This window comes from Dama dama, chromosome 5 (genome assembly GCF_033118175.1).
Source record: "Dama dama isolate Ldn47 chromosome 5, ASM3311817v1, whole genome shotgun sequence".
Classification (NCBI taxonomy): domain Eukaryota; kingdom Metazoa; phylum Chordata; class Mammalia; order Artiodactyla; family Cervidae; genus Dama; species Dama dama.
Genome location: NC_083685.1, coordinates 10,489,316 through 10,511,778, shown reverse-complemented (window position 1 = coordinate 10,511,778; position 22,463 = coordinate 10,489,316). Strand labels below are relative to the sequence as shown.

The 22,463-nt window shown below is 60.0% G+C and overlaps 1 protein-coding gene across 2 annotated transcripts in view; it reads right to left on the bottom strand.

The window, feature by feature from the left end:
- The window catches only part of PXN (paxillin), a 42,742-nt gene that overhangs the window by 7,254 nt on the left and 13,025 nt on the right, over positions 1-22,463 (bottom strand). The window contains exons 2-7 of one of the 2 annotated variants that reach the window (XM_061141772.1): positions 4,890-5,116; positions 4,472-4,587; positions 3,972-4,108; positions 3,666-3,867; positions 2,648-2,783; positions 45-905 (exon numbers count right to left, since the gene is read on the bottom strand). In XM_061141772.1, the coding sequence (XP_060997755.1) occupies positions 45-905; positions 2,648-2,783; positions 3,666-3,867; positions 3,972-4,108; positions 4,472-4,587; positions 4,890-5,116 (1,679 nt within the window). The remainder of the gene's footprint in view (positions 1-44; positions 906-2,647; positions 2,784-3,665; positions 3,868-3,971; positions 4,109-4,471; positions 4,588-4,889; positions 5,117-22,463) is intronic. The other variant, XM_061141771.1, reaches the window with a different exon arrangement.

Sequence of the window (22,463 nt, the reverse complement as noted above, 5' to 3'; positions counted from 1 at the left end):
CGGCCAGGCAGGGCCACGCCAAGCAGCCGGGCGAGCGCGCCTGCCTGGCCAGCCGTGGAAATCCTCTCGGTGGTGCTGGGTGTGTCCACGGCCACAGCCTGTGGGAGTTCTGCCTGGCCCGTCCTGGCCTCGGTGGCGGCTTCGGTGGCACCCTCTGGCCTCCTGGGGGTCTCAGGTCCCCGGGCTGGCCTGACCAGGCCGCCCGCCGTGGGCGTCTCTCCACCTAGCTGCTCATCCTCAATGGGGGTGCGGCGGCTGCTCTCCGGCACCCCTGGCTCGGGCCTTGCCCTCTCCTGCCATCCACGTTCCTCCGCGAGGCTCCATGTATCCGGGAAGACGGCCTGACGGTCCACGGCCACAACGGCTGACTTGGTGACCTCGTGGAAGCTGGGCGCAGCTCCCCGCGGGGGCTCAGGCCTGAGCGCACCCAGAGCCCACGGCCCCTGCCGAGTGGCAGCCACTTCCTCCTCCAGGTGCAAAGTGTTGGCCGACGGCGCTTGGGGGGCCCCAGGCTCCTGGGGACCTGTGCCCCCAGCATAAGGTAGAGTGTGGCCGGGAGGCGCCCTGCAGAGCTCCCCGACCTGGTCTGGTGGGTCCTTCCAAACGCGAGCCTGGCTCTCTACAACCAGTGGCCCTGGCCAACCCTCCGTGGAGGGAGACCTTGAGTTGGGGGTTTCAGGCATCAGCCCAGGGCCAGCCAAATCGAGCTGGCCAGGGGCCACGTTGTCCTCGGCACAGAGGACTCCCCGGGTGTGACTGTGGCCTTGAGGGGAGGGCTTCCAAGGGGGTGGCAGGCCTCCAGAGGGCCCGGGAGGAGGTGGAGCGGGGAGGCTGTGGTGTGAGGGTGGAGCTGAGCCAGGTGGCAGCCCCGAGGAGCTCAAGGCCACAGCAGAGGAGGAGCTGGTCTGGAGGAGGAGAGAGACAAGAGACAGAGGGAGGAGAGAGACATGGGAGGTGAGGAGGGGCGCACACTGGGGGCGGGCTGGCCTCAGGCTCTGACAGCCCCCGGCTATGCTGGTCAGGCCGTCTGCGCTGACCAGGCCATCTGCGCTGACCCATCTACGCTGGCCAGACTGTCTGCGCTGACCAGGCCGTCTGCGCTGACCCATCTATGCTGGCCAGACTGTCTGCGCTGACCAGGCCGTCTGCGCTGACCCATCTATGCTGACCAGGCCGTCTGCACTGACCCATCTATGCTGACCAGGCCGTCTGCGCTGGCCAGGCCATCTGCATTGACCAGACCGTCGGCGCTGGCCAGACCAAGATGGCAGCAAAGCTGAAGCAGAACTGGCCCTGGAAGAAGACTCAGGCCCCAGAAGGGTTTTCCTGGGCTCCACCTCCCTGGCTGCCATCCAAGCCAGGCAGCGGGGTGGGGGCACTTCTCTGGCGGTCCAGTGGCTGGGACCCCGCGTTCCCCATCCAGGGAGCCCCGGTCCGACTCCTGGTAGGGGAGCCAGATCCCACATGCTGCAACTGAAGACCCCACATGTTGCAACTGGGATCCGGCGTAGCCAAATAAAGATTTTTGTCTTTTTTGGGGAAAAAAAAAACAAAAAAAAGAACCCAGGCAGCGGAAAGCAGCCTCTGACCCACGCCTGTGGGGCTCCTAGTCCGAGCAGGGACAAGAGAGAAGAGATTAAGGTGGGGTGGACCACGGGGAGGTCAGCCCAGGCACGATCGGGAGACAGGCAGCCACAGGCAGCTCCCAGCTCTGTCTCTCCCTGACGATCCCAGCTCTCCTACATCCCCCCCAAGACCTCATTCCTGGGGCGCAATGAGAACCAGTGCAGTTTCTCAAGGGGGTCTCAAGGGGGTTTGAAAATGACAAAGTGCAAAGGGCGCTGGGGCGGGGCTCCCGCCTGAGTCCGGCACACGCTCCTGACTGTGGCCGCTCAGGAGGCTCACACGCGCAGGCCGCTGTGTCCGCCCCAGATGAAGCCCCAGAGGCTCGCTCGGAGGTGCCCCTAGGGCCCAAAGCTGGTGCCCCTCCTCCAGTTCCCTAACCATGCTCCCCCACCCTGGGAAGGGTGGGGTCAGTAATGGTCGCGAACTGGAGTTCAGTCACTATCAGGACCCATCGAGGCACTGCCTCCTCCACACAAAACTCCTCGGGGGTCTGGCAGGCGGTGGGGAGGGAACAGGGCACCTCCGGCAGGTGTGGCCCAAGAGCCTGATGGATGAGGTTTCCCAGACAAGAGCCTGTGGGCCTCCGAGGCCCATGGAGGCTGGAAGGAGGCTGGCGAAGGAGTCAGAGGCAGAAAAGAAAGAGAACACGCTGGGGACAGCCAGCCGGCGTGGGAGATGGGGCTCCGGGACAAATGACCTCTGGGTGGAGGATCCCACCCAGCCTAGCGGAGCCCGCCCTCCCCCGCCAAGAGCAGCCACCAACACTGGGCCCTTTGTCTCAGTCTCCTGATCCCTTGCCTGTGTGGCAGGGAGCCAGGAGCACCCAGGCAGGAAGGAATGTCCCACTGAGCACGTCCCCAGCCTTCACAGGCTGCTGGGTGCCCACGCGTCCTGGGCTCGGGGCGAGGCACCCAAACCCTGAGTGGCCAAGTCCCAGCCACTCACGCTGGGGTACAGGAGGGGAAGACCGGTGGGTTCTGAGCGGGCAGGGCAAGGTAGAGGGGGAGGCACCTCAGGGCACCTTAAAATCCGACAGTGAGGCCATCAGCTCATCCAGCTCCCTGGTGGCGGAGGAGGCCGAGATGCGCGTCTGCTGCTGGCTGGAGGTGACTCGCTGGGGACTGCTCATCTCGCCCTGGTTCACAGTGATGGCAGGGCTGCGGGCAGGCAAGGAGGCATCAGCGGGGACCCCTGGGGCCAGCCCGAGCGCCCCCAGCATGGCCCTCCCCTCCCCAGGGGAGGGTCAACACCTCGGCTCCAACACTGGGCTCCTGCCGCCACCCAGCCCTGGGGAAGCCCATCAGCTCCCAGTCTCTCCTGGGGACCCGTCGCTGTTGGGGGGGGGGGGGCTTCTGTCAGCCAGTGGGACAGAGTGCCAAGCGGAGCTGATGGGGGAAAGGAGAAGGCAGCTCAAACGGCACCTTTCCCAGAAGCCCAAGCTCAAGCTGGCCTATGCAACAAGCCCCGGCATCCTGTGCAGGCTCCACGACGCCGGACACACACGTGAGGCTGTTCCAGCCACGCGGAAACACCGAGAAGAGCTGACCCTGGGGAAGCGCTTACCACGTGGACTCGGTACATGTGTTCTAAGGGTCTTATCAGGTCTCAGCCCACTGAGGCGGGGGGTCTTATCCCCACGACCTCACTTCCCTTTATTCCCTTCTACAGATGGAAAAACGAAGGCTTGAGAGACGACACTCGGTAAGTGCAGAGCCAAGATGTGGCCCCGACTGCGTGGCTCCGAAGCCTACACTGGGGGACTTCCCTGGGGGTCCACTGTAGGGGCCACAGGTTCCAGCCCTGGTCGGGGAACTAAGATCCCACAAGCCACACGTGTAGCCAGAAACAAATAAAAAGCCTGCACCGACAGCCGCTGGGCTCGGGTGCCCCCGGGCCCCCAGGGTCTGTCCTCCCCGAGGGACGGTGGCTCGCTGAAGGCAGGCTTGTGTCTGTGTGACTCACTGCCGTCCCCCAGGGCCTGGTGCGGGGCCCGGCAAACAGCAGGGGCTTCAGCCCGGGAGGGCCCGGTGGAGACTCACACGGGGCTGGGCACGGAACTCTCCAGCTCATCCAAGAGGTTCTCCACGCTGGGCCGCAAGTCCTCCAGGCCCCGGCCGCCGTTCCGCTTGGGCTTCTCTTTGGTCAGTGGTCCGGCTTTACCCCCCAGTGGGCTGTTATTCTCCGGGACGCCGTAGTGGCTGCTCAGAGCCCCCGGCAGCGGCGGGCTGGAGTTGGCCTCATCTTGGGAGAAGGAAAGGGAAGAGCTGCTCAGCCCTGAGCCCCGCAGGGACCTGAGGCCGGCAGGGGGGCTTGGAGCAGCAAGGGGCCCCCCAGCCCGGTCCTACCTGCGGGGAAGCCCGGGGGGTTATGCTGCACGGCGTTCAGCTCTAGCAGCAGGCGGTCGAGCTCAGAGAGGTTGCTGCCCAAGGAGGTGCTCATGACGGTGGGCGAAGGCTCGGCTGACTTCTGCTTATTGGGAAAGCTTCAAGAAGCAAAGGGAAGGCTGCGGTGAGAGAAGCTCCCCAAATCCTCCAGGAGAACCAGGCAGGGTGGGGGGGGAATCCGAGTCTCCAGCAGCCCAAGGACGGAGCGTGGGGAAGGGATGTGGCGAGAAGAGAGGAGGAAGGAAGCGTTGCTTCAGTTCCTGAACCTTCCTCCACGCAGGGAGGTATGACACCCAGCCCAGCGGCTGCAAGGGGCGGCAGATAAGGCCATACCACGCCTCCCGCGGTAACCCGAGGACCCGGGGAGGAGCCCCCGCCCTCCTCCAGCACCCTGGCCCAGCCTCGGCTGACTCAACCCAGCATGGTGTGTGGGACCCCCGGGCAGGGGGAGGGGCTGGCACCTGTACACGTGATCTTCCTCGCCGGCTCGGGGACACGGGGGCCCGCCACTGTCCTGGGGGCTGGGGGCGCTGGAAGTCTTGGCACGGGAGCCGTACACGGGGGATGAGGACTGAGACTGTGGGGAGAACGGTGCTCAGTGCCTCCCCGGGGGCGGGGGGGCTGAGAAGGAACAGCCCGCGTCACCCCGGGGAGCCTCCCACTCACGGCCAGCCTCATCAGGGAGTTTCCACACTCTGGCCAGGAGACAGGTGATTAACGCTTGGTCACTGTCCCTTCACGTGGCGTCGGGTGGGGAGGGCCAGATGCTTCCTGCCTCTGCCGCACCCCCCCCAACTTCCTGGGCTCCCCGAGCCCCTGCCAGACCCACTCCACTGGCCCCGAAGCTGACTTCTGAGCGCCCCCCATCCCCCACCTTACCTGCTGGTGGGCGAATCGGGAGGTGCTGGGTGGCCAGGGGTCTAAGGGGTCGAGGACCGTGCCGTTGAGGGCCTCACTGGATGGGGGCGGTGGGACGGGGGGCGGCACGGCGATCTCCTGGTACGTGTGGTTCCCAGTCGGGTAGGAGTAGGGGGTCTCCTCAGACAAGAACACGGGCCGCTTGGAGATGTGGGAGGTCGTGGACTCCAGGTCCGCCAGCAGGGCGTCTGCAGAGAGCAAGTGGGGAGTGGGTGAGGGAGAGGGATCCTGGGAAATCAGCCTCCAGGGCCGGCACCTTCCTGGCCTGCACCTGAGAGTTAACGAGCAACTTCTGAGCACTGGCCCCACCCATGGGAGAAAAGACCAGCCCCGGGGCAGGAAGGTGCCAGCCCGGACCAGCCTGGCCAGGTCAGCGCCCAGAGCTCGGCTCCCGGCCAAGGAGGCGGCACTCTGGGGGCTCCAGGGCCGCCCCCCGGGGCTCTCCTACCTCTGGGAGCCGGGCACTGGGGCTCCCTCCCCGACAGGGTTGTGTGGCTGGCTGGCCGGGAGTTAGAAATGCCTGCCTGACTCCGCAGGGCAAGGCGGAGAGACCGGGCGGGAGGGGCCTCACGTCACAGGGAGGGGCCAGGTCCCCATTTAAATGCCCAGGAGCTTCAGCCGGCTCAGCCCACAGCCTGGAGAGGTAGTACCTGCCTTCCTGACCAGGTAGAAGCCGAACCTCGGGCTCCAAGCTCCTCCCAAGTCTCGGGGCTACCAGGGAGGTGGGGGCCGGGACGAGGCTGGCACGCTGCTCCCCACCCCCTCCGCAGAGAGGAGCAGGCAGGACTGCTCTGCAGGCTGTTTCTGCAGAAGCTGGCAGGCAGCCTGGCCCCAGAGGCTCCAGCAGCGAGGGAGCCGGATCGGCCTTGAGGGTGAGCTTCCATCACCTGGGCACCAGGCAGCCAACGGGGGCGGGGCTCTGCATCTCCCCATTCTTGAGATAAGAAGGGTACAGCTGCAGGGGGATCCTCCCTTCCTGCGACCCTCAGCCGCCCCCAGCCTGGCCCGACGTGCCATGCCCTCACTCATGCCCTGCCCTGTGCTCACCGACCAGCTCACTCTCACCCCAGTGCTGACCCGCTGGGGTCGGGGCCTGGTGATAACCATCCTCGGAAAGCAATGGCTGGCTCACGGCCCTTTACTAATAACAGGCTTGGTGCTGGGCACACTGCACCCATGGTCTCCGTTAACCATTCTAATGAGGCTAGAATTCCCACCCTCCCTTTACAGATGGGAAACCGACTTCAAGAGGTGATAGGACTGCCTCCCCGCCCGTCGCCGGCATAACGAAGTCCAGTGCGTCACAGGAATGACTCCTCGGAGACTCCCCCAAAAAACCCCAAAAATCTGCCCGCAAGAGGCTGTGGTGATCACAGGACGATGCCGGGTTCAAACGGCACAGCTTCCTGAATGACGGGGCCCGAGCTCCGGGGCCGCCAGTCTGGTCCTTCCTGGTGACCCCGTCCCCAACCCTACCCCTGCTCAGAGGCTGTGAGGAGGAAGCAAGGCCTCGCCCAGGGCCTGAGTCTGCGGCCCACACCCCCTCCCAGCTGCCTGACCTGGTCTCCAACGCCCAAGGCTGGCCTGGCCCCACCTACCCCAGGCTCCTGCCCCCGCTGATCAGAAGCTTGTTCCAAGGAAGGTCAGGTCCTGCAGGTCCCCCTCCCCCTCCAGGTCCTTTGGAAGACTCCTGACTTCCTGTCTGTAGCAAACCGGAACTAGAGGGAGTCAGTGTGTGTCTAGGTAACAGAGGAAAAGGAACCAGCCTCCAGGGCCAATCCCAGTGGCCTCTCCACGGCCACACCCGGTGCCTTGGCTCCATAAGGCGTCCTGGCTTCCTCTGGGCCCAAGCCGGCAGCGGGGTGGGGGTCCCTCCGTATCCACCACAGACAGAGCCAGCCCCCCAGAGCTGGCAACAGGTGCAAGTCTGGTAAAAGTAACAGGCGCAGCTGCTGTGCTCAAAGGCCCACCGCGCGCTGGGAGCGCCACCTGGGTCTCCGCTCCTGCCCCTCATACCACACTAGCGCGGATGGCAAAACTGAGGCTCAGAGAGGTAGAGGCACACCCCCGCGCTGTCTGAGCTGACCGAAGGGACACCACTTGGACCTGAACGCGGTCTCTTGGGCTCCACTCGCTCAAAGACAGATGGTGAACCTTCCCTGTCAAAGCTTCTGAGCTAGGGACACTGCCGCCCCTGCACCAAATGCCTTCCCCCGCCTTGTTCATGAGCTGACTTTGAGTCTGGCTGATTGGTTTATTATTTAAACAGGCTCTTTTCAACACAGCTACATCTGTGGGCTGGAAGGCGCAGTCCTGGGGGATTGAGATGGAAGATCACAAGTTGAGGAGCCGAGCCAGACCTGAGGTCAGTCCCTGGGCCTCTGTCTGCACTACCCACGGCCACAGGGCAGATCACCTGGCCCCCACCTCACAGCACTGGTGCAAGGTTTACATGGGAGAGCAGACACTACAGGACACGGGAGGGGGCTGCAAACATCACGTGTCATCTGCTTCAGAAATTAAAAAAAAAAAAGATTTTCCTCCAAGGAGGCCAGGTGAGGCTGCCAAGTGCTGACTCCTCCTCCTAAGTCCTCTATGGGTAGGATCTGGACAAGGTAGGATCAGGACAAGAAAAGGGCGTCCTTGAAGAGAAAAGCAAAGTAATAAAGTAACACTCAAAGTGAAATGTGTCGATGTCAGAGAGAAGAGCCCCATTGTTGTCCAAACTTGCCTCTGAGGGAGGGACGGGACACGTGTGGCCGCCGATTCCACCAAACCCCCCACAGGCACCTCAAGGAAGATCAGGGAACACAAGAGGCGTGGAGGGGTACTCGCTGGCCTCTACTTTGGGTTCCTGGGGCTGCTATCTCCCCAGAGGCTGCACAAGGGTGCCGGGCCAAAGTCTTCTTGCAGGTTCAGCAAACTCCTCCCTTGCCTAAATAAACAGAGGAAGCAGGTGGAGGATGGGACAAGGGAGTCCGCCTGTAGGCAGCGCCCCAAGGTGTCTGGACAGGGGTCCCCAGTTTTCAGCGAGAGTTACTGCCTGGCGCCAGCTCTGGATCCCCTAGGGGCAGGCTCAGAGATTGCTTAACAAACGCCCTGGAGAGGGTGTCGGAGAAGATACCCTCCCTCCCACATGTTCGAAGGCTGCCTTTCATCCACACAGAGGCGGCATCTGAAGCAGTTGAGGCTGAGGAAGGCCTCAAACTCCACTAAGCCTCTGGGTCCAGGGGTGAGCACTCTGCACCAAGTCAGAGCCAGCAGGAGGGCCCCAGCTGCCCTGGGGAAGGAGTTCTCCTGGGGGCTTTCCAGTCCCCTTCTGGAGGAAACCACCCCAGATTCTGCAGGTGCTTTGCCTCGAGGACCAGCTGGTGCAGGCTCTGGCATTTCCATCCAAGGAGAGGGTCTCTGGGTCTCTCCTTTTGACACTGTGGGTGGAGGGTGTTAATGCTAAGTCTCCAGCCCACCAGAGGCAAAGGCCAGCCAGCGGCGCCCTGGCGGCGGAGGGGTGTGCACTGTCATCCACTGCCCGCCAGGGGGCGCTACTCACCCATCGGCTCTCCACGGCTGGGAGTAACCGAAGGTAGCCGCGCTGCAATCCCGGAATTTTAGAGCCAGGGGAAGACCCGGGAGCCCCTGGCCGGCCACGGGCAGGCACACTGGGAAAGTTTCAGTGCCAGGAAGGCCTAACTGAGCTGGAAGGACGGAGCAGGCTGCAAGGAAGAGCACAACGGGGCCTGTGTGCCAAGCCTGCAGGCACATACATCACTTGAAGGTTAGACTCAAAAGTGCCACAAGAGCCCACGGGGACCCAAAAGAGACAGGCACAAGCCCTGGCTTCCAGGGCCCGGTGGCTGCACCTAAGCAGCGGCTCGGAGAGGTGGTGGCTTTGGCTGAGAGCTGCCCAGGGGTAGGGAAGCGTCTGGTGGGCACAGCGCACCAGAGCCAAGCCAAGGTGACAGGCCCTTCTCCCGGCTGGCTGCAGTAACCACCAGCTGAGCACAATCCTGAGGATAGAGTGGGAGCCGCTGGGCCTGCCGCCCTGAGGGGGTTAACACTCAGGTGTCCAGGCTCTCTGCCCTGGGAGGGAGGAGACCCAGGGGCCGGTCTGCCTGCATTCCAGGGCCACTCACATTCCCAAACCAGCTCAGACATGTGGGGATAATGGGAGGGGGGCCCCGGGGTGGGAGGATCCCCTGACACCCCCAACATAGGGGATCTCTCCCCCAGGCTGCAGCTCCTGGGGCCTGGGCTGACCCAATAATAAGTTAAAGAGAAGCCATTAAGCACCTCCACCCCCAAGTGGAGTCTAAAGACAAGCCAGGCCTCTTTCGCAAGCCTGCCTTCCTCCTACCCAAGCCTGGCCACTTCTTAGAATGCGATAATGACTATCAAGATCAGAGGCCTGGAGCTGGCCGGACGCCAGAGAGTGTGAGATAAAAGGCCAGCCGTGATCCCTCAAGGGGGCGGGGGGCGGGGGGGGGGGAGGCAGCGGGGTGGGGGGGCCCAGCTGATATCATTGCCCCCATCCCAGGCTCTGAGGATGCTAGATGTTAGAATTCACACGGGGGGATGGTTCTGAGTCACACAGACTGCTCCATGGCCGAGCTGTTCAGCCAGGCCAGGCTGCTTAACCGCTCCTGTGCCTCAGTTTTCTTGTCTGTCCAATGGGAATTTCGCCGTTTGACTCACAGGAGTAAGGACTACAGGACGGAGTAGATATAACATGCCCGCTTTAGCACAGTCTCTGGGACGGACGGGTGGATGGACAGACAAACACACATACACATACACACACACTCGGCAAATGCAGTTCCCGCCCACAGGGATGGTTAGGCCTGGAAGCAAAGGAGAAAAGCGCTTCCCCACCCTGGCCCTCTCCTGAAGGCCAAGGATGCTGCAATCTCGGATCAGCAGTGAGGGGCACCATTTGGGGGTGGGGAAACAAAGTCGAGATGGGAGAAGCCACCCCAGCGGGTCTTCATATTGGGTGGGTCCATGGGGGCATCACTGCGTCGCAGAGTTCACAGGCCACCCCCTGCCATTCCAGCGCTAGGCCGACTTAAAAGAGGTGGGGTCCTTGGGCCACCAGAAAGACTCTCAAGGCCTGGCCAAGGAGGGGCCCACAACAGGGACAAGACGGTTCCAAGTCCCAGCTCACCCACCTTCTTCCTGCAGGCCACTTTAACTCAGCTTGCATGGCCCAGGCAGGTGTCTCCTTAGGAGCTGAGAGGCCGAGGGAGGGTGGAGTGGATCCTGCCCCGAGAGCTCCGGTACAGGCCGTCCCAGCGGCCCAGGGCCAGCCGTCCCTCCCCGCCATTTATGGTGAGACCCGGCCTCTCTCACAGACAGCAAGTCCCTTCCCCGCCGGACCTGGAGAGGCCCGGCCTTCCGGCCTGCCCACCCTGCTGGGCTCAGAGCGCCAGGCGAGAGGTTTCCGCCCCTGCTGACCACCGGGGCGGCCTTGGTCACCTCGAGGGTCTGAGAAGAAGCTGCAGGAGCTCAGGATGCAAGCAGGGCGCAGGGCTGGGCCCTGCCTAAGGAAGGGGCTGTGTGGACAGCGGGGCCGGCTCCCTTCCAGGGGATGGTCTCGTCTCTCGGCCCCCTCTGCTCAGACTTCCAGATTAGGAAGGCGAGCGGCGGGAGGGCGGGTCTCCCCTCCCCCAGCCCGGAGCACATGAGCAGCAGGGGCAGAGGTAATCTAATCCACGGCGGCGGGGCACTTTTGCTCGCTGAGTAACTCCCCAGGAATGGGGAGCTGGGTATATTTATCCTGATAACTGTCCTGGGAGGACAGGCAGATCTGGGACTAGGAAGGGCCAGTCCTACCATTTCAGCCAGGTCCGCTCTGCAGCGCCCAGCCCCGGCAAGCCCGGGCTAAGACCTGACTAGGAACACAGTCTCTCGGAGGGGCCTTCCCCTGCCAATCTGGGTTCTGGGTTCTTGTCAACCAACGGCCTCCTCTCCAAGAAATTAAGCTCTGGGTGCCCTATTCCAGGGAGCTAGCATGAAGGGTTAAAAGACGGCAGGACGGTGAGGAGGAAGAAGATGAAGAAGGAGCCGTGAGCCAGAGAAAGAAGCGTGCTCAGCCTGCTGGGTGCCCGTCACTGAGCTGGCCTAAAATAAGCAGACCCAATTGGCTCCCATGCCAGACTGCAAGCTCCGAGGAGGAGGAGACGATATAATCTAGGGTGAGATTTATAGAGAATTTCCCTGGAGCTCTTCGGAGTTTGTCTAAATCCAAGATACTGCTATTATCTGAATCCCAGACAGCAAAACTGCGCTCCCTAAGGGGCCAGGAAGAGAAGCAATCAATACTGGAGTGTCATTTAAATATTTAATAGCCGTGCCTGGAGGTTATGAAGACTCAGCCACCGCTCCCCTCCGCTGACTCATGCCTCACTCAACAGGAACTGCCGTTTTCCTCTTGGCCCCAAAGGAAGTGTGGGCTGGGGGTGACACACAGGAAACCAGGGGAGTAGGCCAGAGTCTTCCAGGCTGCTGCCCCGAGAGGTGGGAGGCGGCCCTGTGGAGAAGGCGGCTCTTCCCTGGGCTTCCCACCTGCCTCAGAGGATGGTTTCCCGCCTGCCCTTCCTTGCAGGGACTGATTCAACAACAGTGCGCAAGCAGGCGGGCAGGCAAGCAGGCAGACTCTCAGCTGGGTGCCTGGGTGGCGCCCAAGGTCACAGAGCACAGGTAATCAGAGAATAAAGGTGCAAAGGCCGAGGCCACCCCAGCTCCAGGCAGAAGCCGACTGAGCCAGGCCCCGTCTGCACCAGGGACCCGGCCCCGGGCGGCCACTGCGCTTCCCCATCTGAGGGGGCTCCAGCAGGCTGAGCAGCAGCAGGTGGGAGAGGCCGCCCAGGTACACACTGCACATCTCCACCACCTACAACGGGCACTGCAGCAGGTCCAGGCTGCCTGGACCGCCAAGTCTTGCTTCTGTTGGAAATAACTCCTCTCTGGGTCCAGCATCAGCTGGCCCCGCCCTCCCCCAGAGGGGCCCAACCCCATGGACGCACTTCATTGGTCAGATTTCATCCACCTCCTCAGGTGACCCGGGGACTCTGGACTTTTCTAAGGTCACATCTAGGGTCCGACTCCAGGCCTACCCCGCAGTTTCTTCAAAGGGTGACATGTGGATTTACACACAACTAGTGAGACAGTCAGCCTCGGACCCTGGAAGCTCAGAGGCCGGGGTTTTTCTCAGCTATTGCACAGCCAGCCCATCCAAGCTTGCAATCTGGGCTCTTCGAGGCATGTCAGGCTGCTGCAGAGCAGGGCGGCTCCGAGGGCCTCCCATTCCTGCTGATCATCAACAGAGGTTAGCAGGGGCTCTGCAGTGAGTCATCCGCCCTACAGAGACCCAAACAGAACGTTCAAAAGTTTGCCTGTGTTCCAGGAATGAGCTGCAGTCTTTTCCTGATGTTTGTGGATTTCGTAGCGCTAGTTACCCACTCTACACCAGTCAAGTTCTGACTGACGAACACGGCTCATGGTGGCCCCAGCACAGGTCCCTGCTTCCCCGACTCTAGAAGCTGGGCCACTTCCCAGCCTTTCCCTGTTCTCCTGTAGCACCTGTGACAGCCTGCGGGTCCTTTCCTAGCTCCCCACAAGTCATTATCAAATACCATCAGTTCTTCCTTCTTAGGGCCTCTCCCCTTTCTTCCTTTTTTTTCCCCCACTTTTTGGCTGCAACTCAGGGCATGTGGGATCGTAGTTCCCAGACCAGGGATCGAACCCACGCCCCCTGCATTGGAAGGCAGATTCTTATCCACTGGACCACTAGGGAAGCCCCCCCCCACCTTCCCTTTACTTGCCTCCCTTTCTTTTCATCACAGGAAGCCAATCACTTAGACTGGCAACCGAATCCATGCTCGGCCCCTTCTCGAACTTGCTGGCAGCCCCCTGCCCTGCGTTCCCCAACTCTAACCCTTGCAGAAGAGGCCACCGAGTGAACTTCTTGAAAACCCCACCTTTGCGTGTGCATCCACTAGACAGCTCGCCCTCTGAGGGCAGGAACCTCCTTTCTGCTCTGCAGATCCACGGCACGAGGCCCTTCATGAGCCTCTCAGGCGGTGACTGAGTGTGTGTCAAGCAAGGGGGACTCACGATGCCCAGCCACTGATGACCCTCTCTGTCTGCAGGGCGAGATCGGAACCCCCAGGGCTGGCATTCTGGCCTTGAGTCTCTTAGAATACAGTCCCAACAGCCTTTACCGTCTCGGCCTGCTCACCGCCACCTGCCTCTGCAGCCAAACTGGGCCCCCACTTCCCTCTCCCCATCCGTGTGCCTTTATTCACAATACTGAACATATACCCCACCCCCACCACCCACAGGGATGTCCATACCCCCAGGGGGCATGTGGAGGCCAGGGGCCCAGGAGCCAGCTGGGGGTAAACCCAGAACACTGTCTCAGGATCAAACTGACTCAGGAGCAAGAAACTGAGACCACTGCCTTGAATTAAAGGGCTACTGTACAGTGGATAGGAATCCGCCTGCCAACGCAGGGGACTCGGGTTCAATCCCTGGACCAGGAAGATTCCACGTGCCTCAGAGTAACTAAGCCCTCATGCCACGATTACTGAGCCCACATGCTGCAACTACTGACGCCCGTGTGTCCAGAGCCCGTGCTCCGCAACACGAGACGCCACTGAAACGAGAAGCCCACGCACCGCAACCAAGAGCCGCTCCCGCTCGCAACCAGAGAAACCCTGTGCACACAGCAGTGAAGACCCTGTGCGATCAAAATATAAATTAAACTGTTAGGAAAGGCTACTTTTATGGAGTCTGAGGCAAAATGCCGATGGACTGTGAGATTAAAAACAGGCGTCAAAGGCCCGTTCTGCACATGCTCGTGGTGAGGGCCCAGGAGACATTTAAGCAGCCCGCGGAGTCATCCTGTGCGAACCACAGACGTGGCTGCCCACGGGGTCCTGGGATCTGGGCTGCTGACCACATAGCTCTCTGAAGCCCCCTCCTGGCGTCCCAGCTTGCATGGCAGTGTGGCTCAGTGGACAGAACGGGCCTCCAAGTACAGAGGGGCGGCGGCGGGGCACGTTCAAATCCACAGCACTCTCAGCCTGCTCCCAGTGGCAATTCTGGGTTTTAGTTGCTCAGACACCTCACATAGCGCAGGGTAAGGAAATCAATGAAATCAATGAGTATACGAAAGCCACCCGGCAGGGGGAACACCTCCCGAGCGTCCCGTTGGGACAGGAGGAGACACTCAGGAAAGAAACCCGCGGCCCCGCCCTGAGGACGGACGGGAGGGGGGAGGAGGCGGAGCCGTGGACTGTGGCCAGGAATCCCGGGAGCTGTGACAGGTCTGTCACTGACTCGGGCCTCCTTGCAGAGCAAAACCACTGACCTCATCCCTCTGTGCCTCGGGTTCATTCCAAGTCCTCCTCGGAGAACATCAGCTGAGCCCAGGAGCCTCCAACTCACTCCCGGGACCAGGACAGAGGCCCCGGGGAAGAAGCTTCAGCGCTTCACAGCCCTGCCCCCAGGCCGCTGCCCTGTGACTTTGAACCTGGAACTGGGGCAACTGGAGGAGCCCAGGGCAGGGCGGCCCCTTCCCCTGCCACCAACGCTCGAAGCCCTGCCTGCCGAGTGCCCCAGGGGGACCCAAAGCCAGCGCTGCGTAACCTGAAGGGAGCTCAGACGGGGGGTGGGGCTCCGGGCACGGGCAGAGGGCACTGCCCCCATATTACGGAGCAGAACAAGGAGGCTCAGAGACATCTGAGGAGTGTGTTCAGCAGCCTGGCGGAGTCCTCAAGCCCACAGGGACAGCTCTGCCTGGCCACAGAGCTCACTCTCAGTCTTTCCGTAACACCCCACCGGGAGGGGAACTGCGCGGTCAGCTGTCCCTCTTTCCTTCCGCCTGTCGCCACTCTCCGAAGCGCCCGTCTCCAGCGCCACCGCTGGAGCCATCCAAGGAGCCCGGCCGCTGGGGTGCCCCTCCACCCGCACCCCTGCTGGAGGCCCTTGCTCTGGGCCTCCCTTCTTGTCTTTCCCCCCCGGGGCAGGATCCTGAGCTACAGGTGAGCCCCTCGGCGTGGCACAGGGACCTCCCAGTTCTAACTTGCTGCCTGGGGGCTGGGGGGGGTGTCTACTTGCAAGAGTGTTCCCATTACCACCACCACCATGCCATACCCACTAGTCATGATGGAACATCATGACCCAAGACTGCCCGGGGGTGGGCGCTGACCTCCGCCCTCTTCTCATCTGGACAGAGGGAAGGGAGGGGTCCGGGAGAGATCAGAGAGGTCAGAGGCTCCCCAGCCTCCACCAGAAGCAGGGAGAGGAAGCAGGAGAATCATCGGGAGACAGGCAGGCAGGCAGTCAGGGCTCCTCTGAAGGCACCAGACAGCCAACTAAAAGAGGGACAAAGAATCTCGCGCGTGACGTGGGATCGATCAGCCTGAGCTGTGCTGTCCACACACACCTGTCCGCAGCTCAGGATCACGGAGCACAGACTCCTGCTACTTTCTCTGCTTTTACTTTTTGAGAATACACTGGCAGCGGGTTCACGACCATTGGCCCCACCCACGTGTGTCCCAACATGATTTCTTGAGGGTGAAAAAGGGCTGGGAGGGGCTCGGAACCCCAGGCAGCGCCCTCCGTAAGAAGGACGGGCAGCTCATGATCCTTATCTACCATCTGGAGGGTGTGACTCTGCAGAGCACCGTTGGAACCACTATCTGAGAAAGTCAAGAGCAGAGACGAAGGCGCAGATGGGCCAAGAAAGAGCCAGGGCCAACCAGCCCACAGGTGACCTCAATGACACTCTCGTTTCCCTAGAAGTGTCTGTGCCATTCAGCCCTGGTTTTCCCAGTCTCACCAATTTGGAAGCCATCTGCTTGGTTTGGGGCAAGACAAAATTCTTTGGCCAGCTGACTGCCTGTTGGCACCTCCCTAGGAAGGGAGGAGCCCCGGGTCTTGTCCCAGTCCCTCCAGCGTCACTGATCTACAGAGGAGAGATGCCTCCAGCCACCGCCCTGAGAAGGGCAAGGCAGATTTCTCTGGAAGCCCAGATCCTTGTCCACTCTCTGCACTGGGAAACCGGCCTCTTTCTGGACGGGGAGGGAGCGGATGGAGGCCGCTAACCAGAGTCACACTGTGAAACCGCAAGAGTGAAAAAAGGGAAAGACTTTGCTGAGGGTCCTTCTCAGGGAGGGAGGGACCCCTGTGGACTGTCGGTCTCGCTGGCAGGGCTCACAAGTAGGGACATCAAGGAACAGAGGAGGAGGACGGGGAGGGAAGACCCTGTAGTCCACCAGCAAGAAACTCCAGAGCGAAGGCAGGGAGCCAAGCAGACGACAGGTCTCACGGGAGAATTATCAGGGCCGTCTGTGCCCCGGAGATCATGAAACAGACAGAGTCCAAGGGCTCTGCTAGGCTTGGCGAGGCTGGCCTCCCTCCATCACGCCCAGCTGGTGACATCAGGAGATTAATGGTGGGGGAGGATCCATCTCAGCCCTGGTTTGGATTTTAGTGGAGGAGACATCTGGGGCTCTGGAAACCCAAAACCCAGCAGAGCCAGGACAGGTGGCAAGAGCAGGCACCAACCGTAATGCCCCGAAACATTACGCAGGAAGCCCCCAAACATCCTCACACCAGAGTATTCCAGAAGTTTGTTTGGAAGTCAGAGACTGTCTCTTTTGGGGATGACGGTTCAGGGAGACCATTTCTATCATTCATTCCACAGGATGCTAGGTTCTGCAGTTTGCAGAGAACGCTTTCTTATTCTGAGGGGGCCAAGGAGAAGGGCCACCCAAGGCAGAGCAGGGGGCAGCCCAAGCCAGGACCACTGGATCTCTCACTGTGCACTCAGCCCAGCGGGGTGCTGTGCACTGCGTGTGGGTGTGGGTGTGTGTGTGTGTGTGTGTGTTGAGGGGGCAGTGTTGGCTACACACAGCTGCCCTGGATGAGGCTGGTCTATACTTGCAGAGAATGCACAGGACAAGAACTGCTGTGCCCCTGCCCCTGAACAACTGCACAGGAGACTGGGGAGCCTTGCGGTTAACTAGGCCACCTTCGATCTGGACAGAACTGCCCGCTGGGGCTGCTGCCTCTGCTCCTGTCCACCACTGTCCAGAAAGGAAGTGGTCACCCAGGAAGGCGGCGCGTTGATCAAGCACAGCCACTCCTGTCCTCTTTAACACCGCCTGTTTCTCCTTTCCAAAAGTGCGGGTCTCCGCATGGTTACCAGAGGAGAAAGCGGGAGAGGGATAAGTCTGGGGTGAACAGATCCACACCACTATAATATAAAAGGGATTAAAAAGGGCCCCCTGGAGAAGGGAATGGCAACCCATTCCAGTACTCTTGCCTGGGAAATCCCACCGACAGAGGAGCCTGGCGGCCCACAGACTCGTGGGGTCGCAACGAGACGGACACGATGACCGACTCGGCACCCGCTGTATGGTACAGGGGAACTATGTTCAGTATCTTGCAAGAACCTATCATGGAAACGAATCTGAAAAAGAGTATATAACTAAATCACTGTGCTATATACCTGAAATGCTGTAAAGCAACCACACCTCAATCAAAAAAGAAAAATTACACACACACAAAAAAAATAAGCACAATTCTCTGTCTGCATCCACCCCTCCTGCTGTACCCTGAACTGTGACGTCTTCCTCTGTGGAAACCCTCCCTGGCAGGAAATCGGGGTGGGGTGGGGGGGTTGCCTATGAGCAGAAGGGGTGCCTGACCCCACTCCACCGTCCCACCCCACACCCGGTTGAGACAGGAGCTGGGATGAGAGGAGTCAGCTGTCACTGGCTGTGAACAAGGACGCCTGTTTCCACGTGGAAGGGACAAACTCCAACAACCAGGCTCACAGCACAGCCCTGGTGCCCTCGGCCGACGTCCGGGTCCTCTGAGGGAAGGTCCCAGGGCCAGTGCCCCCCTGAGGGCCACGGGCAGCTCAGTGTGTGGTGGTAGACAGTGGCAGATGGGAGGAGGTGCGCGCGGCCCGGGGGCGGCTCCGGCTGGGGAGCACAGACTGATTCCACAGGGCCTTACTTGTCTGCACCCACCTATCTTTTTGGTGAAACAGGAATCATAAATAGCAAAGGGTTGGCCCAGATAATCTCACAACAGCTCTTTCAAGTCAGGAGCTCTGATTCTTCTCCCTCCAGAGAAAATTCTAGAGGCAGCAGGACCAGGGGAAGGTGGGCGCCGGTTCAAGGAGGCAACAGAGAACATGGCAGAGACCACCGGCCTGAGGCATGAAGGCTGCAGCCGGCCACACAAGCCCCTGGATGTATTTGTGCTTGTTTTCCTTTCACTGTGGGATCTTAGTGCCCTGAGCAGGGATTGAACCCGTGCTGCCTGCGGTGGAAACACAGAGCCCCAAACACTGGACCGCCAGGGAAGTCTGCTTGTGCTTTTTAAAGAAATCTGAGTTAGTCTTAAGAAACAGAGGTTTCACACAAAAGCCAGAATGTGTCTGGCTTCCCGGGAGGGGTCACAAGAGCTAGCAGTTCACGTCTACTTTCCTGCAGAGCCACCAGTGGCTGTCTCTTGAAATCTAGCACCCTTCCTTTCTGGCCTACTCCACTTATTCGTAACACCCACTGGCCTCAGCGAGTACGTGAGTTTGCCACAAGAAGGCAGTGTGAGTTTTGTAGCTGAGCAACTGCGGTTGTAATCCTGGCTCTGTCGCTTGCTGGCACCGCACCTCTTTGAGCTCAGTCCCCACATCTGTAGACTGGGTCTGAAAACAGCCTCTAACACCACAGGGGGGAGGGGGGTTCCCCAGAACTCGCCTCCTCCTGCCCTTCCATCCCTCTCCCTGGGAGCCGCCTCACCTTCACCTCTGGTGGCCCTGACAAATGTCTAGAAACACCACGCTGGGCACAGAGGTGACAGAAGTACAGTGTCTGGGGACTTCCCTGGTGGCCCAGCGGTTAAGACTCCATGCTTCCACCGCAGGGGGCGCAGGTTCGATCTCTGGTCAGGGAGCTGAGGTTCTGCACGCTGGGCGGCACACAGTGTCTGACCCCACAGAGCGCTAAGGAGTGGGGGACCGGCATAACGGGGCCAAGGGAGGGAGCAGGCTTTTTCCTTCCCAGGCAGGAACAGGGAGGAAGAGAGGCAGAGGGGAGCCGCAGCCAGGCAGACAGGCAAGAGCGCGCAAGTCCCAGCTTGGGGAAAGAGGGGAGCAGGAGGTGCTGTGGAGTCTGGACCTACCGGGGCAGACGGCAGGGCGGGGGAACGACAGGACCAGGCTTGTGTTGGTGCATCAGCGGGTGCAGGGAGCCCCGAGGGAGGCGGGGCGTGCCCGAGGCTGCCCGGGAGCCTCAATGCTCTAAATAAAACTAGGCGAGATCCAGGCGACCTGGTAACTGAGCGGCTGTGAGGAGAGGAGAGAGAACAGGATGCCTCCCACGTTTGTTTCCTGCAGGCGGACAGGCCAGCCACCAGATGAGAAGGGCAGGTGGGAGGAGGGGCAGGGCCGTGGGGAGGAAGGCGCACAGCAGGGTCGGGGTGACGGGGGCAGGCGACGACCTAGGACAGGCAGGGCCCCAGGTCTTTCCTTTCCACTGCCCAAGCCGCCTCTGAATCTCTCCGGGGCCCAGGAAGCAGAGGTTTGGGGACGGGGCACGCCTGTGTGCTCTGGCCGGGTGTGGGAAGGCCGTGCACTGCATGCAGCCGGCTCGGGGAATTCTCGGGGTGCTCACCCCTCCCTAGGCCTGCTCCCCAGGGCCCAAGTCCAGCCCTGGGATCCAAATAAGAGCCAGCTCCATCCCCACAGTGGCTCCCCTCCGGAAGAGGGGCCAGATCCGGCGTGTTATCACAGGAACCAGGTCCTTCCTGTCACACAAGCACATGGGCTCACTGCTGGGGCCGGCGGGCCCGGGACACTGAAATCTCAGCCCAGGAAAGAATTTTGCCCCAACAGAGGCTCGACACCTGACTGGGGGTCCCAGAGACCGGCTCCATTCCAACTGCCACACTGAGTCCACCCAAAAAGGTCATTCCACCGAAGAAGCAAAGGTTAGAGGCTGTCAGTGGTGGCCTCGTGGCTCAAAGCTGAGTTTGATGAGCCTGTAAGATCCAACTGGATGACAAACGGTGCCAAAGCAGAGCCCAAGATTTCATCGTCACACACACAAAGCCTCCTCCTCTGGGCCTCTGCACTGGTAGCACCAGCCGCCTAGACCACCCTCCTGTCTTCTTTACCAGGATAAATCCCCTGAGACTCCTCAAGACTTCAGTTTCCTCTTCAGCAACCCGAGGATAAAGAGGATCCGCCCTGCCTACCTAAACAAAAAGGAATGCATGGTTTTTATGCTGGGGAGGGGGGTGCCTCTTTTGTAAGAGCTTCCCAAATCTTAGTGTGGAATATATGCATTTGGGGGGATAAGGGGATCCCAGCTTTTTCATTTTCCCCCTTGTACACAAAACAAAGTAGAAATAATATAGATTAAAACTTCAAAAGTAGTTAATGAGTAGAACACGGAGGCACAAAAATATCCAGAGAGGAAGCAAGCCTATTTACAATGAGGAAGCACACACAAATTAAGGTAGTCTGTCGTTTTCATATGAAACGTTAAAAAAGAAAGTCAAACATATGCTTCATGGGTGACGCTGTTGAAAGAGAGAAAACAACGCTTATTCAGGGATGGCTACCCCACAAGGTACAAGTTTTACAGCACTTCTGTAAGAGATTCCCATATCTTATTATAGAAATCCTCGTGATTTACATAAACGATGAAAGTTTCCTAAAAGTCAAGACTCCAGCTAAAAAAAACACACATTAGGGACTTCCACGATGGTCCAACGGTTAGCACTCTGTGCTTCCAGGGCAGGGGGGACCAGTTCGATCTCTGGTCGGGGAACTAAGATCCCACATGGCACAGCCAAAAAATAAAAACAGCAATGAGAATGATGAAATATTTTTTTAAAAGAAATACAAAATAAGGAAATAAATAAACCACATCAAATAGTCAGTTTAGGGTACCATTTCCTCCAAGAAGCCCTCCATGACTACATCCCAGCACAGAATTCCAAGCCCCTCTCCTTTGAATTCCCAAAGCACCGTGCACATCCCCTACGGGAGCACGTATCAGACCGGCAGAAACTGTCGGCCAGAGTGCCTCGGTCCCACCAGTCTGTGACAGTTTACCAGTTTATCGAGGGCAGGCGGACTGTCTCCACCCATCTTCACCTCCTTGCCTCCAGCAGAGCCATGCCAAGCCCCCGTCCATCACCAAGACCTGCTCACCCCCGCAGTCCATGCCACTCCTGGCTTCGGGTGAGCACTCACGACCAGCCAAGCACAACGGCAGCGGTGGGGGGGGGGGTGGACGAGAGCAGCAGGACCCCAGCCCTTCCTCCTCTTCCATCCCAAGAAATCTCCCTCTACTGGGATCTAGTTACCACCACCCCTCCCCAACCGGCACCACTCCTGCCCTTTAAAGAAAAAAAGAAAAGAAAGAACAAAATCAAAGGAGCACCGCACAGGACTCTGTGGCCTGAGCAGAGCAGCCCCTGGTGGGTACTTCAACTCACTGTGTGGCCAGTCTGGCTTCCTCTGTGGGTGGGGGAGGGCAGGTCCGGGAGGGGGTGCTGGCCGGCGGAAGCGAGGCAGCTGGCCTGGGGGGAAGCTGGTACCCGGGGCAGCCCGGCCCTGGGGCGGGTGGCCACTTTCACTTGGCGCTGGAGGGCGGGGAGGAACAGGGTGGCCCGCAGCCCCGGTGTCCTGCGGACCTGCTCCTGTCTGTCACACCTCTTCCCGGGGGACAGGGGAGGCAGGAATGTGCTGATTTTCTGACCCCTGGGCCACTGGAATGTGTTAGCAACACCAGCCACGGGGCTCTGTAGCTGGGGCAGCTGAGAGCATCATTGATTATCAGCACCCAGGCGCGGATGAGACAGCCAAAGAAGCACGCAGGGATTAGCGATGCAGATAGAAGCCTCACAGGCGGGGGCAATTTGCCAGCGAAAGAGAGCGGACGCCAAGTTTTTGGAAGAGAAACTGAAAGAGAGGGGAGGGGGGAAAGATACAGTTTTGCAAACATTTGTGTTAATTTCTTTGGACTTAATATACTCAACAAATCCAAAAGGAGGCAAGAAAAGAAAAAAGAATTCATAAAAATAGTAGAGGGACTTCCCTGGTGGCTCAGTGGTAAAGAATCCGCCTGCCGATGCAGGAGACATGAGGTTGATCCCTGACCCGGGAAGATTCCACATGACGCAGGGCAACTAAGCCCGTGCACCACGAGTATTGAGCCCGCGCTCTAGAGCCCAAGAGCCACAGCTACTGAAGCCCACGAGACTTCAGTCGCGCCTGTGCTCAGCAACAAGAAGCCACCGCAACGAGAAGCTCACGAATCGCAACTGGAGGGCGAGCCCCAGCTTGCTGCAACTAGAGAAAAGCCCACCCAGCAACGAAGACCCAGCACAGCCAAAACCTGAAAAAATAAACAAATGCTAAAAAAAAATAACAAGAACAAACGGTAGAGACACAAAATAAGTGGCAAGATGGCAGACTTACACCCAATCAAGTGAATAATTACTTTA